At 32.1% G+C, this 17,909-nt stretch overlaps 1 protein-coding gene across 2 annotated transcripts in view; it reads left to right on the plus strand.

Annotated features, from left to right (window-relative positions):
- Positions 1 to 17,909, plus strand: part of LOC134712356 (golgin subfamily B member 1-like) — a 30,780-nt gene that overhangs the window by 5,676 nt on the left and 7,195 nt on the right. The window contains exons 7-19 of one of the 2 annotated variants that reach the window (XM_063573820.1): positions 2,114 to 2,198; positions 2,375 to 2,442; positions 3,085 to 3,138; positions 3,559 to 3,689; positions 4,214 to 4,346; positions 4,833 to 4,952; positions 6,446 to 6,607; positions 7,490 to 7,559; positions 7,986 to 8,096; positions 10,130 to 10,304; positions 10,626 to 10,740; positions 11,385 to 11,792; positions 12,349 to 17,421. In XM_063573820.1, coding sequence (XP_063429890.1) covers positions 2,114 to 2,198; positions 2,375 to 2,442; positions 3,085 to 3,138; positions 3,559 to 3,689; positions 4,214 to 4,346; positions 4,833 to 4,952; positions 6,446 to 6,607; positions 7,490 to 7,559; positions 7,986 to 8,096; positions 10,130 to 10,304; positions 10,626 to 10,740; positions 11,385 to 11,792; positions 12,349 to 17,421 — 6,705 coding nt within the window. The remainder of the gene's footprint in view (positions 1 to 2,113; positions 2,199 to 2,374; positions 2,443 to 3,084; positions 3,139 to 3,558; positions 3,690 to 4,213; positions 4,347 to 4,832; positions 4,953 to 6,445; positions 6,608 to 7,489; positions 7,560 to 7,985; positions 8,097 to 10,129; positions 10,305 to 10,625; positions 10,741 to 11,384; positions 11,793 to 12,348; positions 17,422 to 17,909) is intronic. The other variant, XM_063573831.1, reaches the window with a different exon arrangement.

The following is a 17,909-nucleotide window of genomic DNA, read 5'->3' on the forward strand; positions in this document are numbered from 1 at the left end:
AAATAGTTCATTAATTCACTGTATTTTGAATAACTTTTATGTTCTTTTTACTCATGAAATTAAGATAGTGCATATTATAATGTGAGAAAAATCTAATTAACATTCAGAAATCTTAATTTATATAAACTTTTTTAAATTCCGCGAGGTGAACCAACGCCTGTGAAATCGTTTTGGTAGAGTCCCTGAAGTGGATACCTTGGTATGCCGGGTTGTCAAATCATGCAAATGAATGCAATCCTTAAATAATAATTAAAATTGACAACAACACTTCAAAAGATCTGCAATTTTATTATCTATGTCTACATGTTTAGCCTGCAAGGCAGGCTTCATCAGGACAATTTTTATACAGAAATTGAGCCCCTGAAGTACTCAAAGTGGTGCATTGAATTTGACGTCGTCATGGTGAGAGAAACAATGAAAAGTGAAAGTAGCAATACAGAGTTATAAATAGATAAGATAAATATAGAAAATTAAAGTTTGTATACAATGTAACTTTGAGTTCGTTTTACTATTATATGATACATGAAATTGTTCTAAAGGCTTGGCATCTAATAGTTTATATCTGCTATCATTTATAGATGTATAGGTGGTATAGATGTCCGATACCACCTATACATCTATAAATGATTGCAGAAGAAACGTACCACGGGCGCTGATCTTAAATGAACTAGGAATTCACAACTATGCCATTATAGAGACCAACTACTGCAGACGATCCAAAAATTATATAGTCACCAAATAATTAACAAAGGAACAGTTTTTGACAATTTTATTATCCACAGCGGCGATCATAATCTTCCTATTGTTGCCGACGCGCCGGGAATTAGTAACCTCCAACTATGGCCAGGTTGGAAGAGAAGCCTTGCGAAGTGGTAGGAACCATGGGAAGTTCGTCCTATTAGATGCCAAGCCTTTAGAACAACCCGGCATACCAAGGTATCCACTTCAGGGACTCTACCAAAACGATTTCACAGGCGTTGGTTCACCTCGCGGAATTTAATTTATTATTTAATCGTGAACCCCTGCATCCGAAAGGAACCGCCAAGCTAACAGCGCCGATCTACAGGCCACCAGCATATACATGGACCAAGGAATATTCCATACTTACAACGAAATAACAACTGAATCAAGATGACCAAGATGTCCGATACCACCTATACATCTATAAATGATAGCAGATATAAATGATTGCAGAAGAAACGTACCACGGGCGCCAATCTTAAATGAACTAGGAATTCACAACTATGCCATTATACAGACCAACTACTGCAGACGATCCAAAAATTATATAGTCACCAAATAATTAACAAAGGAACAGTTTTTGACAATTTTATTATCCACAGCGGCGATCATAATCTTCCTATTGTTGCCGACGCGCCGGGAAGTAGTAACCTCCAACTATGGCCAGGTTGGAAGAGAAGCCTTGCGAAGTGGTAGGAACCATGGGAAGTTCGTCCTATTAGATGCCAAGCCTTTAGAACAATTTCATGTATCATATAATAGTAAAACGAACTCAAGTTACATTGTATACAAACTTTAATTTTCTATATTTATCTTATCTATTTATAACTCTGTATTGCTACTTTCACTTTTCATTGTTTCTCTCACCATGACAACGTCAAATTCAATGCACCACTTTGAGTACTTCAGGGGCTCAATTTCTGTATAAAAATTGTCCTGATGAAGCCTGCCTTGTAGACATAGATAATAAAATTGCAGATCTTTTGAAGTGTTGTTGTCAATTTTAATTATTATATAAACTTTATATAAGTAATTCATGTTATATTTTCTTAATGTCTATTGTTTATTTGCCTTGGTTATTGGTCATCTATTCTTTGATTGGTGCCATGAATATTCTGCTTAATCTTTGTAACGTTTCCAGATTTTCAAAATTAGAATTTTCTGTTTTTTTTTCAATTGCATTAGAAGGAAGATACAACATATTTTGTGTTTAAATATTTACTGACATCAATTTGTTAATTGACTGGATAGGGCTTTAATTTTGCATTTTCTGTAAACCTTTTAAAGAGTTCATTTCTGTAAAATGTAATAAAACTATAGAAATACACGGTTCTATGCGACTTTGTGAATTATTCCAAATCTTTTTTTACAGGATAGGAACATACAGCTAACAGGAGTGTCAGAAGAACTGGTTATGTCTAAAGCTGATGTAATCACATATATGGATGTAGGAAATGGTATGTAAATTGTGAATGTTTTTCAGGGTTGAATAGCAATGTATAGCATTACATTGTACATATCTTTATTTTTTGAACATACAACGAAATCAAAATCTCAGTAGATACACCTGGTTATAATCATGTTTTATTGTGTTGATTAATTTTTTTAGTACAAGGAAAAATTTATTTTTTAGAGAGAAAGCACATGGCAGAGACAAAACAAAATGACAGAAGTTCAAGGTCACACTGTATTATGAGAATGGTAAGATTTTTTTCACAGTGAATTTTGAATACCTGTTTTCCAATTCAGACATATATAACAATATACGGATTGAGTAGTAATAAAGAAAATTATTGGAATGCTGAAGAGACACATAACAATCACTTTTGTTGTGTAACATCATCCTGCTTCATGTAGTTTCTGTCACATTTTGTTAAGGGCTATTCCAGAAAAAACTGTAAGGGGGGGGGGGGGGGGGGGGGAGTTGGAAGGCAGTTTTTGTCAGCACCCACCACACAGACAATTGTAATTGAGAATTATAGTGCATTATCATGATTATAGTGTGAAAAGTTGCTCTGATACCCATCACTCATGTATTATTAATACAATGTGCCTTCCAACCCCCCCCTCCCTACATATTTTTTCTGGAATAGCCCTAATCTGAAACTGCTTAAACCTGGTTTTACAGAATTCATTCAAGCTTGAACTGGTTTTGCTCATGAATTCTTCCAAACATGCATATATTTTTTGCATTACATTAAATTTGCACCTTGCATTTCGATTTTTTTATCCGATTGATTTCATTAGATGACACACATATTTTATATATATTTAAAGAGTATTGACACTTGATTGTTTGAAACCTTGTAAATTATGTTATAATACCGACATTGTTTTAAACAGATCATAGAAAGCAGAGAAACAGGAGATGAAGAGGCAGTCATGGTTTCACATCTTGTGAGTATTACAAAATGTCCATATAAAATTGTTATTTGTTAATACAAATGTAGTATACTTTTGGTCCATCTGAGAGTGATTTATTCATTGTTTACCTGGTTTGCTGTTGCAAACAAAAATTATGCCAAGGCTACATATTTTTAAACAATCGCTTAATTATTTACTGTAAAAAAAATTATAGACAACAAAGGATTTGAATTGTACAAAAGTGTGGTATCTTGAACTTGACTTGAAAGGAAACACCCATTGGAGAAGACTTTACATAGTTGTAAAGTTGTGTCTGATCCATTTGTCATTTTTAACAATGAAATATGTTTAAATAAACTTGTTAGAATTAATTTTTGACTGTCTTTCCATTACAAAGTTGCAGATCCTTATTAATTTATATAACATGGACACATTGATCTTTTTTTATTACAGAATTTTGTTGACCTTGCCGGGTCAGAGAAAGCACATGAGAATAGTGGTGACAGATACAAAGAAGGATGTGCCATTAACAAAAGTTTATTTATGCTGGGTACTGTCATCAGTAAACTCAGTGATGGTGTTGGGTAAGACAATCTTAATTTTGAATTTTATATCTTTAAGATTAAACAACATGAACTGTATGACACCAAGCATACATTCACACAAACTTATTTGCCTTTTAAGGATTTTTTTTTTCAGACCAATTTTATGCATTGTATCACACCAAGTATATATTTAGACAATTTTACTTTACTTTATAATTGGAGATTATTGGATTGTCAGTGCGGCTATGCTTATAAGAAACCCGTTTTAACAATATAATATTATCAAAACATTTCTATTTGAGTTGTAGTTTGAGGTCATTTCTTCAAACTGATTAACTGAAGAAATATTTTAGAACATTATTTGGAAAATTACAAAATTTCTTTAAATGATTGACAAAGGCTTCTCATAAAGATAATCATTTGTTTGACAAGGGACATTGAAAGATTATAATTATTAAATTTTGAATTCAAAGTCACAATGTTAGATAAAATTTAAAAAAAATATGTAAGATAAGTAAAGAAGACAAATATTAAAACAATCAGAACCTTTTTGTCTTTTTCAGTCATCAGCATATAGGATACAGAGATTCCAAATTAACCAGAATTTTACAGAATGCTCTTGGTGGAAACTCAAAAACTGCTATTATAGCTACAATAACTCCAGCTTCTATAGAAGAGTCACACAGTACTTTGAGGGTAAGACAGAATCCTGTAATGTTTCATAGAATTGCTTCATTGTAAAATATATTCTATTAGTTATGATATTTACCCACACAAATTATGATTTAAAAAGCAATGTTAATGGATATTTTACCATTTAATATTAAGAATGAGAATAAGGCTTACTCATGGTAAAATATGTTTGTTCCATGAATAACTGTTGGGGTAAATGTCAGATCATATAAAATAAAAATTCCTAAAGAAATTGCTCCATAAAGAATTTTGACACTCAAAAGCAGTGAAAACAAGAAATTGAAAATTTATTATAGATATACCACATATTTAGTAAGCTGATTTTAGGTGATGACATATACATATTTGATGATCAAGACATGCACAGATATCCTTATAATTACAATTTTTTTGCCAAGTACATTGAAGTGAAGCATTGTGAACTACTGCCTCTTTGTGTATAAAGTATGACACCTATTTAATCAATTTATTGTTGACAACTTTATCTAGTTTGCCTCTCGTGCAAAGACAATTAAGAATCAACCTCACACCAATGAAGTGTTGTCTGATGCTGCTTTGTTGAAGAGGAGTCAGAAAGAAATCAAGAAACTACAACAACAGATTGATGAGGTAAATCTATTTTACTTGTCTGGGAAATTTTTTTTTAAAATTTGGTGCACACTAAATAACGCGCGCTATGTCATTTCGAATAGACAGAAAATATATTACAGTCATTTTTTATAATTTAATTCTAAAGTCCATTTTAAACCGTAGAAAACCATGAAAAAATTTGTAAGGGTTCCGCGGAACCCAGTGTCTCGCCTATTTTTGCTGTAAATCGCAGGCTCAACAACAATGAGGAAAAAAATCAATAAAAATATTCCTCTTGTTACTATTTTATGATTGTAAGAAAATCAAAGTCCATTTAAAAGTAAATTACAGAAAAAACGGAGTAATCTTTTTACAAACTTTACTTCTGGATACAATCTTATGATCATAAATAAGGTTATGTCCAAGTTTGGTAAAAACCCAGGATAGTTTAAGAAAGTTATTTAAATTTTAAAAACTTGACCACAGAGTGAATGTAATGGTTCCCTGCAGAAAAACTAAGTCCATTTAAAAGTTAAATATGGAAAATATGGATTAATATTTACAAAATTTACTTCTAGATACTATCTTATGATCATAAACAAGCTTCTGTCCAAGTTTGGTACAAACCCAGGATAGTTTAAGAAAGTTATTAAAATTCTAAAAACTTTAACCACAGAGTGAATGTAATGTTTTCCTGCAGAAAAAAACTAAGTCCATTTATAAGTAAAATACGGAAAAAATGGAATTTTATTTTTACAAAATTTACTTCTGGATATTATCTTATGATCATAAACAAGCTTCTGTCCAAGTTTGGTACAAACCCAGGATAGTTTGAGAAAGTTATTAAAATTCTAAAAACTTTAACCACAGAGTGAATGTTTTGTTTCCCCGCAGAAAAAACTAAGTCCATTTATAGTAAAATACGGAAAAAATGGAATTTTATTTTTACAAAATTTACTTCTGGATACTATCTTATGATCATAAACAAGCTTCTGTCAAAGTTTGGTAGAAATCCAGTATAGTTTAAGAAAGTTATTAAAATTTCAAAAACTTTAACCACAGAGTGAATATTTGTTGACGCCGACGACGACGGAATGTAGGATCGCTTAGTCTCGCTTTTTCGACTTAAGTCGAAGGCTCGACAAAAAGGTTGATGACGTCACGGTCACATGACTTAATTATGTCTATGGGCTCATAACAAAATAACGTCAGCCAATCAGAAAACGTGTTACACCCAAAACACATTTTATTCATTGTATCATATGTTTAACATGCATACATATGAGTGAGTGAAATGCATTGAATGTCTTTATTTGTGAAATGTACTGAATGACTACATATTCGTTAAATAATTTGATGTCTGTGTTGATAATGAGAAATAAGTTAAAAAATAAAATAATAGTATAGAGTTTTTGATTGTTAGTAAAATCACTCTATTACACTTTTCTTCAAATTTTACGTTTGATACTTTATGTCCTGAAATGATTCCACTTTAGATTTTGTTTGTTAAACAGAAGTTGTATTTTTTGTAGCTTTCAAAATTGAAGAGTGTAGATGTCTTGATGGAGAAAGAAGAGATAGAGAAGAAATTAGAAGATAAAATGAATACAGAACATCAATATATGGAAACTATTAATAAGTTAAAACAGTTTATCATCAAAGGATCAGATGAGGAGGAAGAATCAAATTTCAAGGTACATATATACACTCAATTACAGGCTCCTGACTTGGGACACACACATACTGTGGATTCATTTATTTTTGTGTATAACAGAAAACTTGCATGTTTGTCGATACTTAATTCCATGGTTTTGCTGATGTCTGCATACAATCCCATAGGAAATCTGTTATCGTTGAAAATTTAATTCTGTGGTTCACCTGTACCCATGAAAGCAACGAATAATAATGAATCCACATTATAGAATGTAGCAGGGTTAAACATGTTAAGAGGGGGTTCAACCCTTTCCTTTTCCTAAGACAGTGGTGTTACAGTACAGCATTAGAACAAACTATAGAAATCAGTTGAAAAATGTTTAACTTATCAGATGGATACAAATAAAAATACATCTAACAAAAACTCAGACAGAAAGTGGCTGGGTACTTGTACATCCCAACAACAAAAAGACAGTAAACATTTTAGAGTACTGTCAGTTACTGACAGATAGTTAAAAGGCAATAACAACTGATAAATAAAATCATGCATCTCAGACTTATTAGCATTCTGATAATCAAATTGATGTCTGACATATTTGATAGAATCAGGATGAATTCAAGCTTTACACATTGATAACTGATATGTTGTAAGAGATGACCTGTCAATGTGGGTTATTTATTTATATATGATAATTTCCCAAAATCTTTTTTATTCAGTTGAAGATTTTTACAAAAAATTATCCAAATAAACCAGAGAACAATTTTTTTTTTAAATCATGGCCATATGGTGTTGATTTATGTATTTTATGTTCGAGAAATATTTTTTTTTTATAGTTTCTTACATCAGGATATTTCTACCTTGAACAAGCATTACATTATTTTTTATGCTTTATTTTACCCTTATTTATGTTTTTATTTTTTAGAAAATGAAAAGAAGACGGGAAACCTGGTGTCCTGGAAAAGCAATAGGATCTGCACTAGATTTACCTGGAGGTAATTTATTGCTTTTTATAAACTTTAGTTACTCATAGTTTACTTACATACTGATCGATATTATTTCTTCGCCATCGTTCTAAACAACAAGACCTAAGATTTGCAATTAACATATCTACATAGGTCAAAGATCAGTATGTTAACTAATCTACATAGGTCAAAGATCAGTATATTAACTAATCTACATAGGTCAGAGATCAGTATATTAACTTATCTACATAGGTCAAAGATCAGAATGAGTATGTATTTGTTGTTATCAAAAACTATTTAATCAAAGTAAAAAATGTTTTTCATCTTCAGGAGTCCAAATGTTTGTTTTTTTGCTATTTTTTTCTCCATTTGTGTGTTTCCACATGTATTTTCTCCATTTGTGTGTTTCCACATGTACTTTTAACATGTATGATTCTGTAACTTATTCTGTTTCAGCAGGTAAATTTGCACGTGATTTGAATGGTCAGAGAATAGATGTAGAATTTCAAAGATCAGCTATTCCAAAGTCTTTCGTCACATCAAGGAGAGATGATACTGATACTCCAGGTAATTGATTCATTCTATTAAAGAATGCTCTAGACCTTAATCTACAATTCTCCCATGCTCAGAGAAAAGGGTGTATACTGATAACCTCTGTTCATCTGTCAATGAAAAAAGTAAAATCACAAAAATACTGAACTGAGGAAAATTCAATTCTTAAGTCCCTAATTTAATGGCAAAATCAAATGACAAAACAAATCAAACAGATAGAAAACAACTGTCATCTTAAAGAGTTGGTACAGACATTTTCAAATGTAGAAAATGGTGGATTGAACATTGTTTTATAGCGCTAAACCTCTCATTTGTTTGACAGTCACATCAAATTCTGTTATATTTACAATGATGCGTGAACAAAGCAGACATAATAGATAAAAGTCAAAATAGGGGTACAGCAGACATCTCTGCTACAATCTCAAAGAAATATGGGTACAGCAGACATCACTGCTACAATCTCAAAGAAATATGGGTACAGCAGACATCACTGCTACAATCTCAAAGAAATGTGGGTACAGCAGACATCACTGCTACAATCTCAAAGAAATAGGGGTACAGCAGACATCACTGCTACAATCTCAAAGAAATATGGGTACAGCAGACATCACTGCTACAATCTCAAAGAAAAAGGGGTACAGCAGACATCACTGCTACAATCTCAAAGAAATATGGGTACAGCAGACATCACTGCTACAATCTCAAAGAAATATGGGTACAGCAGACATCACTGCTACAATCTCAAAGAAATAGGGGTACAGCAGACATCACTGCTACAATCTCAAAGAAATAGGGGTACAGCAGACATCACTGCTACAATCTCAAAGAAATAGGGGTACAGCAGACATCACTGCTTCAATCTCAAAGAAATAGGGGTACAGCAGACATCACTGCTACAATCTCAAAGAAATATGGGTACAGCAGACATCACTGCTACAATCTCAAAGAAATAGGGGTACAGCAGACATCACTGCTACAATCTCAAAGAAATATGGGTACAGCAGACATCACTGCTACAATCTCAAAGAAATAGGGGTACAGCAGACATCCCTGCTACAATCTCAAAGAAATATGGGTACAGCAGACATCACTGCTACAATCTCAAAGCAAACCATCATTTACATCAAAGCACAAAAAGCATCTATCAAATTAAAAAAAACACATTATTAATCGATTACAATTGTCAGTAATCGTGCCCATCCCTGGTTTATACTATTACGTGAGTAAAATAATTTTGTCATATGTCCTTCAAAGTATTTTCAAATTTATAATAGAACAATAAGATAATGACATATAATTGACCAATAACATAATGACGGCATCTTTTAAAGTACAGAGTCATGTTTTAAGAACCCAAAAAACACAAAAAGATGCATATACAAAAAAAAAACACCAGCAAAAATGAAAGATAATACAAACACATAGACGGGATGTATTAGTACCAAGCCATGTCAAACAGCAAAAGTAATATTAATAATAGAACGAAGACAAATGAAAGAACAATATAACACCTTGTTAAGATGATAAACAACGTCAGTACTCAGAATCTATACATCAAGACCATCATGTTTTATTTGTGAAGTTGATACGAAATATTTATCAACAAGGCCTTGAACTACCTTTGGATGAACTTTTATATAATTTAAATTATTCACACAATTTTCTGCATGAACTACAAAATACCACTTTGAAATCTCGCTTCATGCTTTGTGACAACTGTTTTATATATTTTATACCTCACTTTATGTTACAGCAGTCTGTACCAAAATATTTTTCAACTACTAGTCTAAAAAATCATATTTCGATATTTTTTTCGTGAAATCGAAGCGAAGTTTTGAATATATTTACTAGTTTAAATGTCATTATACTAATCTGGGGCATTGGACTAAATTGGTTAATAGTGCAGACTATTACATCATTGCAATCAATGAAAAATCATGAGTCTATTTAAAGCTCAAAACAGTCCATGTTAGCAAAGTAATCATTGTTAAAACCAGGAATCACAAAGTTGTTTATTTACACTTTTCAAATTTACTTTTTTTTCCCAGATATTTCTGAGATGCAGAGTTTATCTGACCTCTCTCTACCAAAAGATGATTCTCTTTTCATGGAATTTCCACCAAAGTTTGATGCCTTTCCAAAACCATCAAGACATGTTAGTTTCAAATCACCAGAAGCAGGTGACAGCCCACCATTTTTACAATCCAAAGAGTTTATACAGTTGTAAGTTTATTAAAACTAATAGTAAAACCAACTATATATAAGTGAAACACATCTTTTAAAATGTATACATTAAAACTATAAAATAAGTTTTTTTCATTTAGAATTTCCATCTCTAAAAGAAACTTGTCTATATAAGTTGAAGAAAGCGTAACAAAAATAATATAAACATATAGACAACATCATGCTGCAAAATTGTCATTCATCACTCATACTAAAAAGATTTATACAAACAAGTTCATGGTGACCCCTGATATTTTTGTACCTCATGTAAATGAAAATGCTCACCAAATATTATTATGTATATATATGTTGTATTTTTAGACAAGATGATTATGAGAACTTACTGAATCTGTATGAGGATAAATGTAAACAGTCAGAACAAGACCATTCTTACCTCATCCATGAACTCGACTTCGTTAAAGAAGAACTAGAAAAGGTAACATTCCCTTTACATTTGTATGATGGGCTTTTTGTTATCCATGCAAATATTTTTTAAGGGTGCAATTAGACTGAATTAGTTGCCACTTTGTCCATCTGTCTATCAACAATTTATTAGTTGTAAGTTTGCTTTGGAGTTTATAGACAACTTTCAAATTTTTGCATCCTGTACATTTCCTATGTAATAATGTCTAAGATATTAAGCCAATTGTTTAATGCCTAATGTGTGCCAATTGACCTCAGGTCAATGGGGTAACTCATTAAAAAAACAACCTTGAGATTGGGGTACCTCATTAAAATATAACAGCTCAGCATTGGCCTATAGCTGCAATAGGACTAGGACCACCTAATAAGAAATTCAGGTCAAGTTTGAATTATCAAATTTTAGATATTTGATTTGCCTCAAAAATTCTCTTGACAACTATTTTTACCGGTAAATAAGATATCTGCGATGAAAAAATATATAAGATCTCGAAATGTCTGTTTATATGATATGATTGATTGTTGGCTTTAATAAAGTATAACACCATATTTAATGGTTTGGAATTGGCTTTGTATAAAGAAACTGACAGATGTTAATTTTTACAACAACCTAAAAATAGCAGTTTGTATAAATCATAATTTTGTAATTCTGTTTTGTAGGAAAAACATGAGGCAGATAATGCTAAACTTGTGGACGAGCTAAGAATTGATTTGAAGAAAATACAAATGGAGAAGAATGACTTAGTAGATGAAGTAGTCCTCTTACAGCACCGATTGTCCATTCAGAATCGTAAAGTGGAAGAGTGCATGTACGAATTAAATGAATTACGCAGCAGACAAACAGAGGACAAACAAAACAATATATCAGATCAACAAGAGGGAAATGAACAAATGATAAAGATGGAAGCAGAGAGAGAAAAATTTGCAGCAGAGAAAGAAAAAATGGAAGCTGAAAAAGAGAAATTGTCAGCTGATTTATCTGATTTGAAAAACATCAATGAAGAGATGCAGCATCAGAATGAGACATCGTTAGAAATGTACATCATGAAAATTCAGGAATTAGAAGAGGTAACAATAGGGGATTTTTATTATCATTGGTTTTACATTTTGGAATAAATATTTGGCAGGTTTTTGTTATCGTCTCACAAAACTTAGTATACTGGATTTCACACATTGCTACATTTAATTGAAATGATGCCAGATACTTAATGACAAATAAATTATGTAGATGGCAGATTTTTGAATGCTCTCATGACAATTAAAACATGTTTAAAATGATTTTTTTTTCAAATGTCTTGTATTTTTATGGGGATATTAAAGGCTATAAAGAGCATGTCGTTCTGACCTATATTTTATACTGATTGACATTATAAGTATTTGATCCCAGTTCAGATTCCATGTACTCAGTGACCTGAATTATATATTTATGATAGGATGTATTCACAGTAGTATGGTTGCATTCTACATCTTCTTTTGCATGTTGTCTTCACTCTTCATATCTAAATTATATTTTATATACAAATGCTTTGAGAATTTGATATACATAAATATACATTTATAATTTTTAATTTAGGTTTAAATGTTCTTCCATAAGACTTATTTTCTATTATTTGTTATTTTTCAGAAAATTGAAGCCAGTGATGAAAGCTTAAAAAGTCAAAAGGATAAAATATCAAGCCTAGAAGAAGAAATTAAATCCCTGAAACACAATGTTCAAGAAAACGAACAACAATTAATTTCAACAAATTCTGACAAAGACTGCTTACAGAAAGAAATAGATAATTTGAAAATTGACCATATTAATGTTAACTCATCAGAAAGTAACAATTTAGTTGAAATATCAACACAGTTAACAAAATCTGAACATCTAAGAAACGATCAAGAACAAAAGATAGCAGAGTTAGAGAAAGAAATCCTTCATTTATACACTAAATTTAAAGAACAAAGTTGTACGGATGAACCCAGACGAAGCACAGCCGATGAACTCAGCGATATTCTTAAAGAACATTGCTCTGATTTAGAAAATAGACTGAAAGAGATGGAAACTGAAAATACAGAACTGAGAGAAAAAGTTAACCTTTCAAGTATGAAACCGTCCAGTGACGAACCCAGACGAAGCGCAGCTGATGAACTTAGTGATGTTCTCAAAGAACACTGTACTGATTTAGAAAATAGGTTAAAAGAACTCGAAACTGAAAATGCTGAACTGAGAACAAAACTGAACGTTTTAAGTATTAAACAGTTAAGTGATGAACCCAGACGAAGCACAGCCGATGAACTAAGTGATGTTCTTAAAGAACACTGCACTGATTTGGAAAATAGGTTAAAGGAAGTTGAAACTGAAAATACAGAACTGAGAGAAAAACTCAATGTAATTAGTATGAAACAGTCCAGTGATGAACCAAGAAGAAGCACAGCTGATGAACTTAGTGATGTTCTCAAAGAACATTGCGATGATTTAGAAAATAGGCTAAAAGAAATGGAAACTGAAAATACAGAATTGAAGGAAAAATTGGAAGTAATAAGTATAAAACAGCTAAGTGATGAACCCAGACGAAGCACAGCCGATGAACTAAGTGATGTTCTCAAAGAACACTGCACTGATTTGGAAAATAGGTTAAAGGAGATTGAAGCTGAAAATACAGAACTGAGAGAAAAACTAAATGTTTTAAGTATGAAACAGTTGAACAACAAACCCAGACGAAGCACGGCCGATGAACTAAGTGATGTTCTCAAAGAACATTGTGACGATTTAGAAATAAGGTTAAAAGAGGTTGAAGCTGAAAATACAGAACTGAGAGAAAAAGTTAACCAATCAAGTATAAAACAGTTAAGTGATGAAACAAGAAAAAGTACTACCGATGAACTTAGTGATGTTCTTAAAGAACACTGCGGTGATTTAGAAAATAGATTAAAGGAAGTTGAGAATGAAAATTTAGAACTGAAAGAAAGAGTTACTGTTCTCAGCATGGCACAAGTCTGTGATACATCAAAACAAATCACAGCTGATGTACTGGGGGATGTTTATAAAGAACAGTATTCTGATTTAGAAAATAGACTTAAGGAGATTGAAACTGAAAATACAGTTTTAAAGGAAAAACTTAACCTTATTAGTATGAAACAATTAAGTGGTGAACCCAGACGAAGCACAGCTGATGAACTTAGTGATGTTCTTAAAGAGCATTGTGTTGATTTAGAAAATAGGCTGAAGGAATTCGAAACAGAAAACACAGACTTGAAGGAAAAACTGAATGCTCTAAGCATGGCACAAGGCAGTGATACGTCAAAACCAAGCACCGCTGTAGAACTAGGTGATGACCTTAAAGACCACTATGAAGATATGGAAAATAAGTTAAAAGAGTTTGAAACTGAAAATGCAGTTTTGAAGGAAGAACTTGAAAATTCTCAAAATGCAAGACCAGTGGAAGAAAATGAAACAAATTATATTTCAAAAGAAACTTATGAAGAGTTGAAAAATAGATTGACAGAAATGGAAAATGAAAATACAGAGCTGAAACAAAGAGTTCAAAGTTTATCAGAAGTGAATGATATATCCAGAAAAAGTGTTTCAATCATGGCAGATGACCACAGCAACAATTTGAAGGGATATTGTGATGGTTTAGAAAAACAATTGAAAGAATTTGAAAATCAAAATACTGAATTGAAAGAAAAACTGAAAACTGTCAGCGGTGCAATTGAAATGAAAGAACAAAGCCAAAGCCACAATGAGGTCAATGATGTATTTATAGATGGTCATGAGGATGTAGAAAACAAACTTGAAGTACTTGAGAGAGAAAATTATGAGTTGAAAGAAAAAATCACATCTATGGATAAAACAGATATTAATATTGACATTTCTGGTATGAAAGAGCATATAATGGGTTTGCAAATTGAGAATGAGGAGTTAAAAAATCTGTCTGCTTCCCAAATAGAAAAGATTGCAATGTTAACACAAAAGCTATCGTGCAATCATTCCTCGGAGACCGAAAGTAAGAATACAGATGATGAATTTACCCATCTGGAAATTAGGTTTAGAGAAATTGAAATTGAAAATGAAGAACTGAAAGAAAGAGTTTCAAAATATACAGCACAGTTACCAGAACAAGAAAGAAATCAGGTCGAAAGTTTAGCATCTGAGAAGATGGAAATTAGAAAAGAATTAATGAAAGCATATGAGCTAAGTAGACTAGACCAAGAAAAAATAAAACATCTGCAAACAGAATTAGTTACATTTGGAGAAAAGATTCGTGCAGGTTCTATTTCCGAATGCAATCGAAGAAGTGTTGAAGTAGAATTGACAGATGTTTACAAGGAACATTGTCAAGATCTTGAAGCACGAATGGAGGAGTTACAAATGGAGAATTCTGAGTTACTGGGCAAGATTGATCAGCTGACAAATGCTCACAGCACATTGGAAGAACAGTACAAAGAACTGGAAACTAAACTTGATATATTGGAACAAGAGAAGATAGACGCTATTACAATAGGATGCGGAATCAAGGGAAGCATAGCTGACGAACTGTCTTATGTCAATTTAGACCAAGAGAACATCAGTGGCATCAAGGAAAGCATAGCTGATGAACTGTCTTGTGTCAGTTCAGATCAGGAGAACATCAGTGGAACAGATATTTCCAGACTTCCAGAACTTGAAAAAGAGTTGCAACAACTGAAAGATATCTTGGCTGATTCTAAAGGAAATTCTGACAGCCAAATAAAGGAACTCGAAACAGAGATTAGAACACTTAAGTTGCAATTGTCTCAAAGGTCTGTATTGGTAAATGATGAACAACAGGAGTTGGAAACAGAGGTAAAAGAAACAAATTATTGTCAAGAGGAAAAAATGGATATTAGCATGGACTGTAGTACAGACAAGTCAAACGGGGACAATATAGAAAATTCATGTTCATCTGACGTTTTCTATGATCATGATGACATAAGACTAAAATATAAAGAACAATTAGAAAAACTTGAACAGGATGAAATAAGAATGAAAGATTTAGTTAAACACATACAAGAACTGGAAGATGAGAAAATGTCTTTGTCTGAAAAATTAGAAGAGTTGAAATGTCAAAAAGGAGAATCTGTTAACACAGCTCACATGGAAGAACTTGAAACCAAAGTTAAGATTCTTGAAGATGAAAACAATGTTTTGTTAGAGAAATTGCATTCAAATGACACATCTGAAATTGAAAATTTAGAAAGCAATGTTAAACTATTGGTAAATGAAAATCAATGCACATTGGAAAAATTAGAATCAGAGGTTGCCAAATGTTGTGAACTTGAAAGCAGAATCACTGTTTTGGAAGAGGAAAATAACTCTTTAACTAATAAATTGGATGGAACAAATTCTTTTGAAACAGAAGAATTACAATGCAGAATTGAGGCTCTTGAGGATGAGAATAGCAGTTTGAAGAACCAGTTGAATGAAAGTAAGCCTTCTGACAATGAGGAATTATGGGTAAAAATAGAATCTTTAACCAATGAGAATAAATGCCTGTCAGAAAGGTTGGAAGAATCTCACCCCTCAGCATCACAAATACAAGAACTTCAAAGTGAAATTACAGTACTTAAAGATGAGAACAAGGCATTGTGTGAGAAGTTTGAGGGCAATGACATTTCAAAAAATCAAGAACAAGAAAGTAAAATTAAACAGCTAGAAGAGGAAAACAAGGCTTTGTGTGAAAAGTTGCAAGAGAATTACGTCACAGAAAATCAAGAACAAGACAGTAAAGTTGAAGTTCTTGAAGAGGAAAATAAAAGTATGCTAGAAAAGTTAGAGGCCAAAGAAATGATGTTTTTAGAATTAGAATGTAAAGTAGAAGTTTATGAAGAAGAGAACAAAACTTTACTTGGTAAGATTGAACTATTGGAAGGTGGTGTTTCTACAGATCAACAAGAACTCAATGAGAAAATAAATGACCTTCAAGAGGAAAATAAAGCTCTGGTAGCACAATTAGCAAATAATCATTTAGCTGAAGACTTACAAAACAAGATTCAAATTCTTGAGGATGAAAAAATGTCCTTGTTAGAAAAAATAGAACTTCATAATGAAAAATGCCATGAACTGGAAGGCAAGATAACGATTCTTTCTGAGGAGAATACAAATTTGGAAGAAAAGTCAGCAAGTTACAATGTTAAAGTTGAAGAGTTAGAAAACTTAGAAAAAGAAGTTGAAGTTCTTAAAGAACAGAAGCAAGCTTTAACTGAGAAAATTGAATTGGGTAAATTAAAATTACATGAGCTTATGAGCAAAATTGAGATTCTTGAAGAAGAAAATAAAAACTTGTCACAGAAACTGCAGGAAACTACCGAGACAGAAGAGTCAAATTCTTTGTCAACACAAAATTTGCAACACAAAATTGACACTTTACTTCATGAAATAGAAACTTTAAAATCAGAAGCTCAGTCTGAAAGGGATTCATTAAGTAACCAGTTGGAGGAGTCAAAATGTAGAACAGATGTATTACAAGAGGAGCTTGACACAGTGACCCAACAACTGGAAACAAAACATTCTAAAAATGAAGAATTAGAATGTACAGTGGAAGTTCTACAGGAAGAGAATGATAAGGTGTATGAAAAATTAGAAAACATGGTTGAAAAAAACAAACTGGATGATCTAGAATGTCAGGTGGAAGTGTACAGGGAAGAAAATGAGACACTGTGTGAAAAGCTTAGAAATCTAGAGGAGAATGAAAAGGTAAGAATTTCACTGAAACTTTTAGGTTAATATAAAATTGAAAATGAAAATAGGGACTATGTCAAAGAGACAACAACCCAACAAAAAAGCAGACAACACCGTCAACAGACAAATGCCACCATATATTTGCAGTTTGAATATAAGAAATGTATCATCACTTTGGCTCCATTTTTTGTTCTTTTCATATACATGATATATATCGTCCCCTCCGACACTATTGTCTAAAGTTGGAAAAAATTTATTTCGGGAATGAAAAACATGTATGCATATTTGTTACTGTCAAATTTCAAATTGGCTCTGGAATCTCTTTACATTAGGTAATGTTATTACATTTTTAATGCAATACTAGTAAAATGTTCTTGAAAGTTTAACTAATTGGGAGACATTTTTTAATACTCATTCTAATTGTCTAAAATCTGTGGAACTAGTGGCAGATGTGTAAGTACTATCAAAAGTGGAATTGTATATCATACTGCACTAGAATTAAC

Source organism: Mytilus trossulus, chromosome 1 (genome assembly GCF_036588685.1).
Source record: "Mytilus trossulus isolate FHL-02 chromosome 1, PNRI_Mtr1.1.1.hap1, whole genome shotgun sequence".
Lineage (NCBI taxonomy): Eukaryota > Metazoa > Mollusca > Bivalvia > Mytilida > Mytilidae > Mytilus > Mytilus trossulus.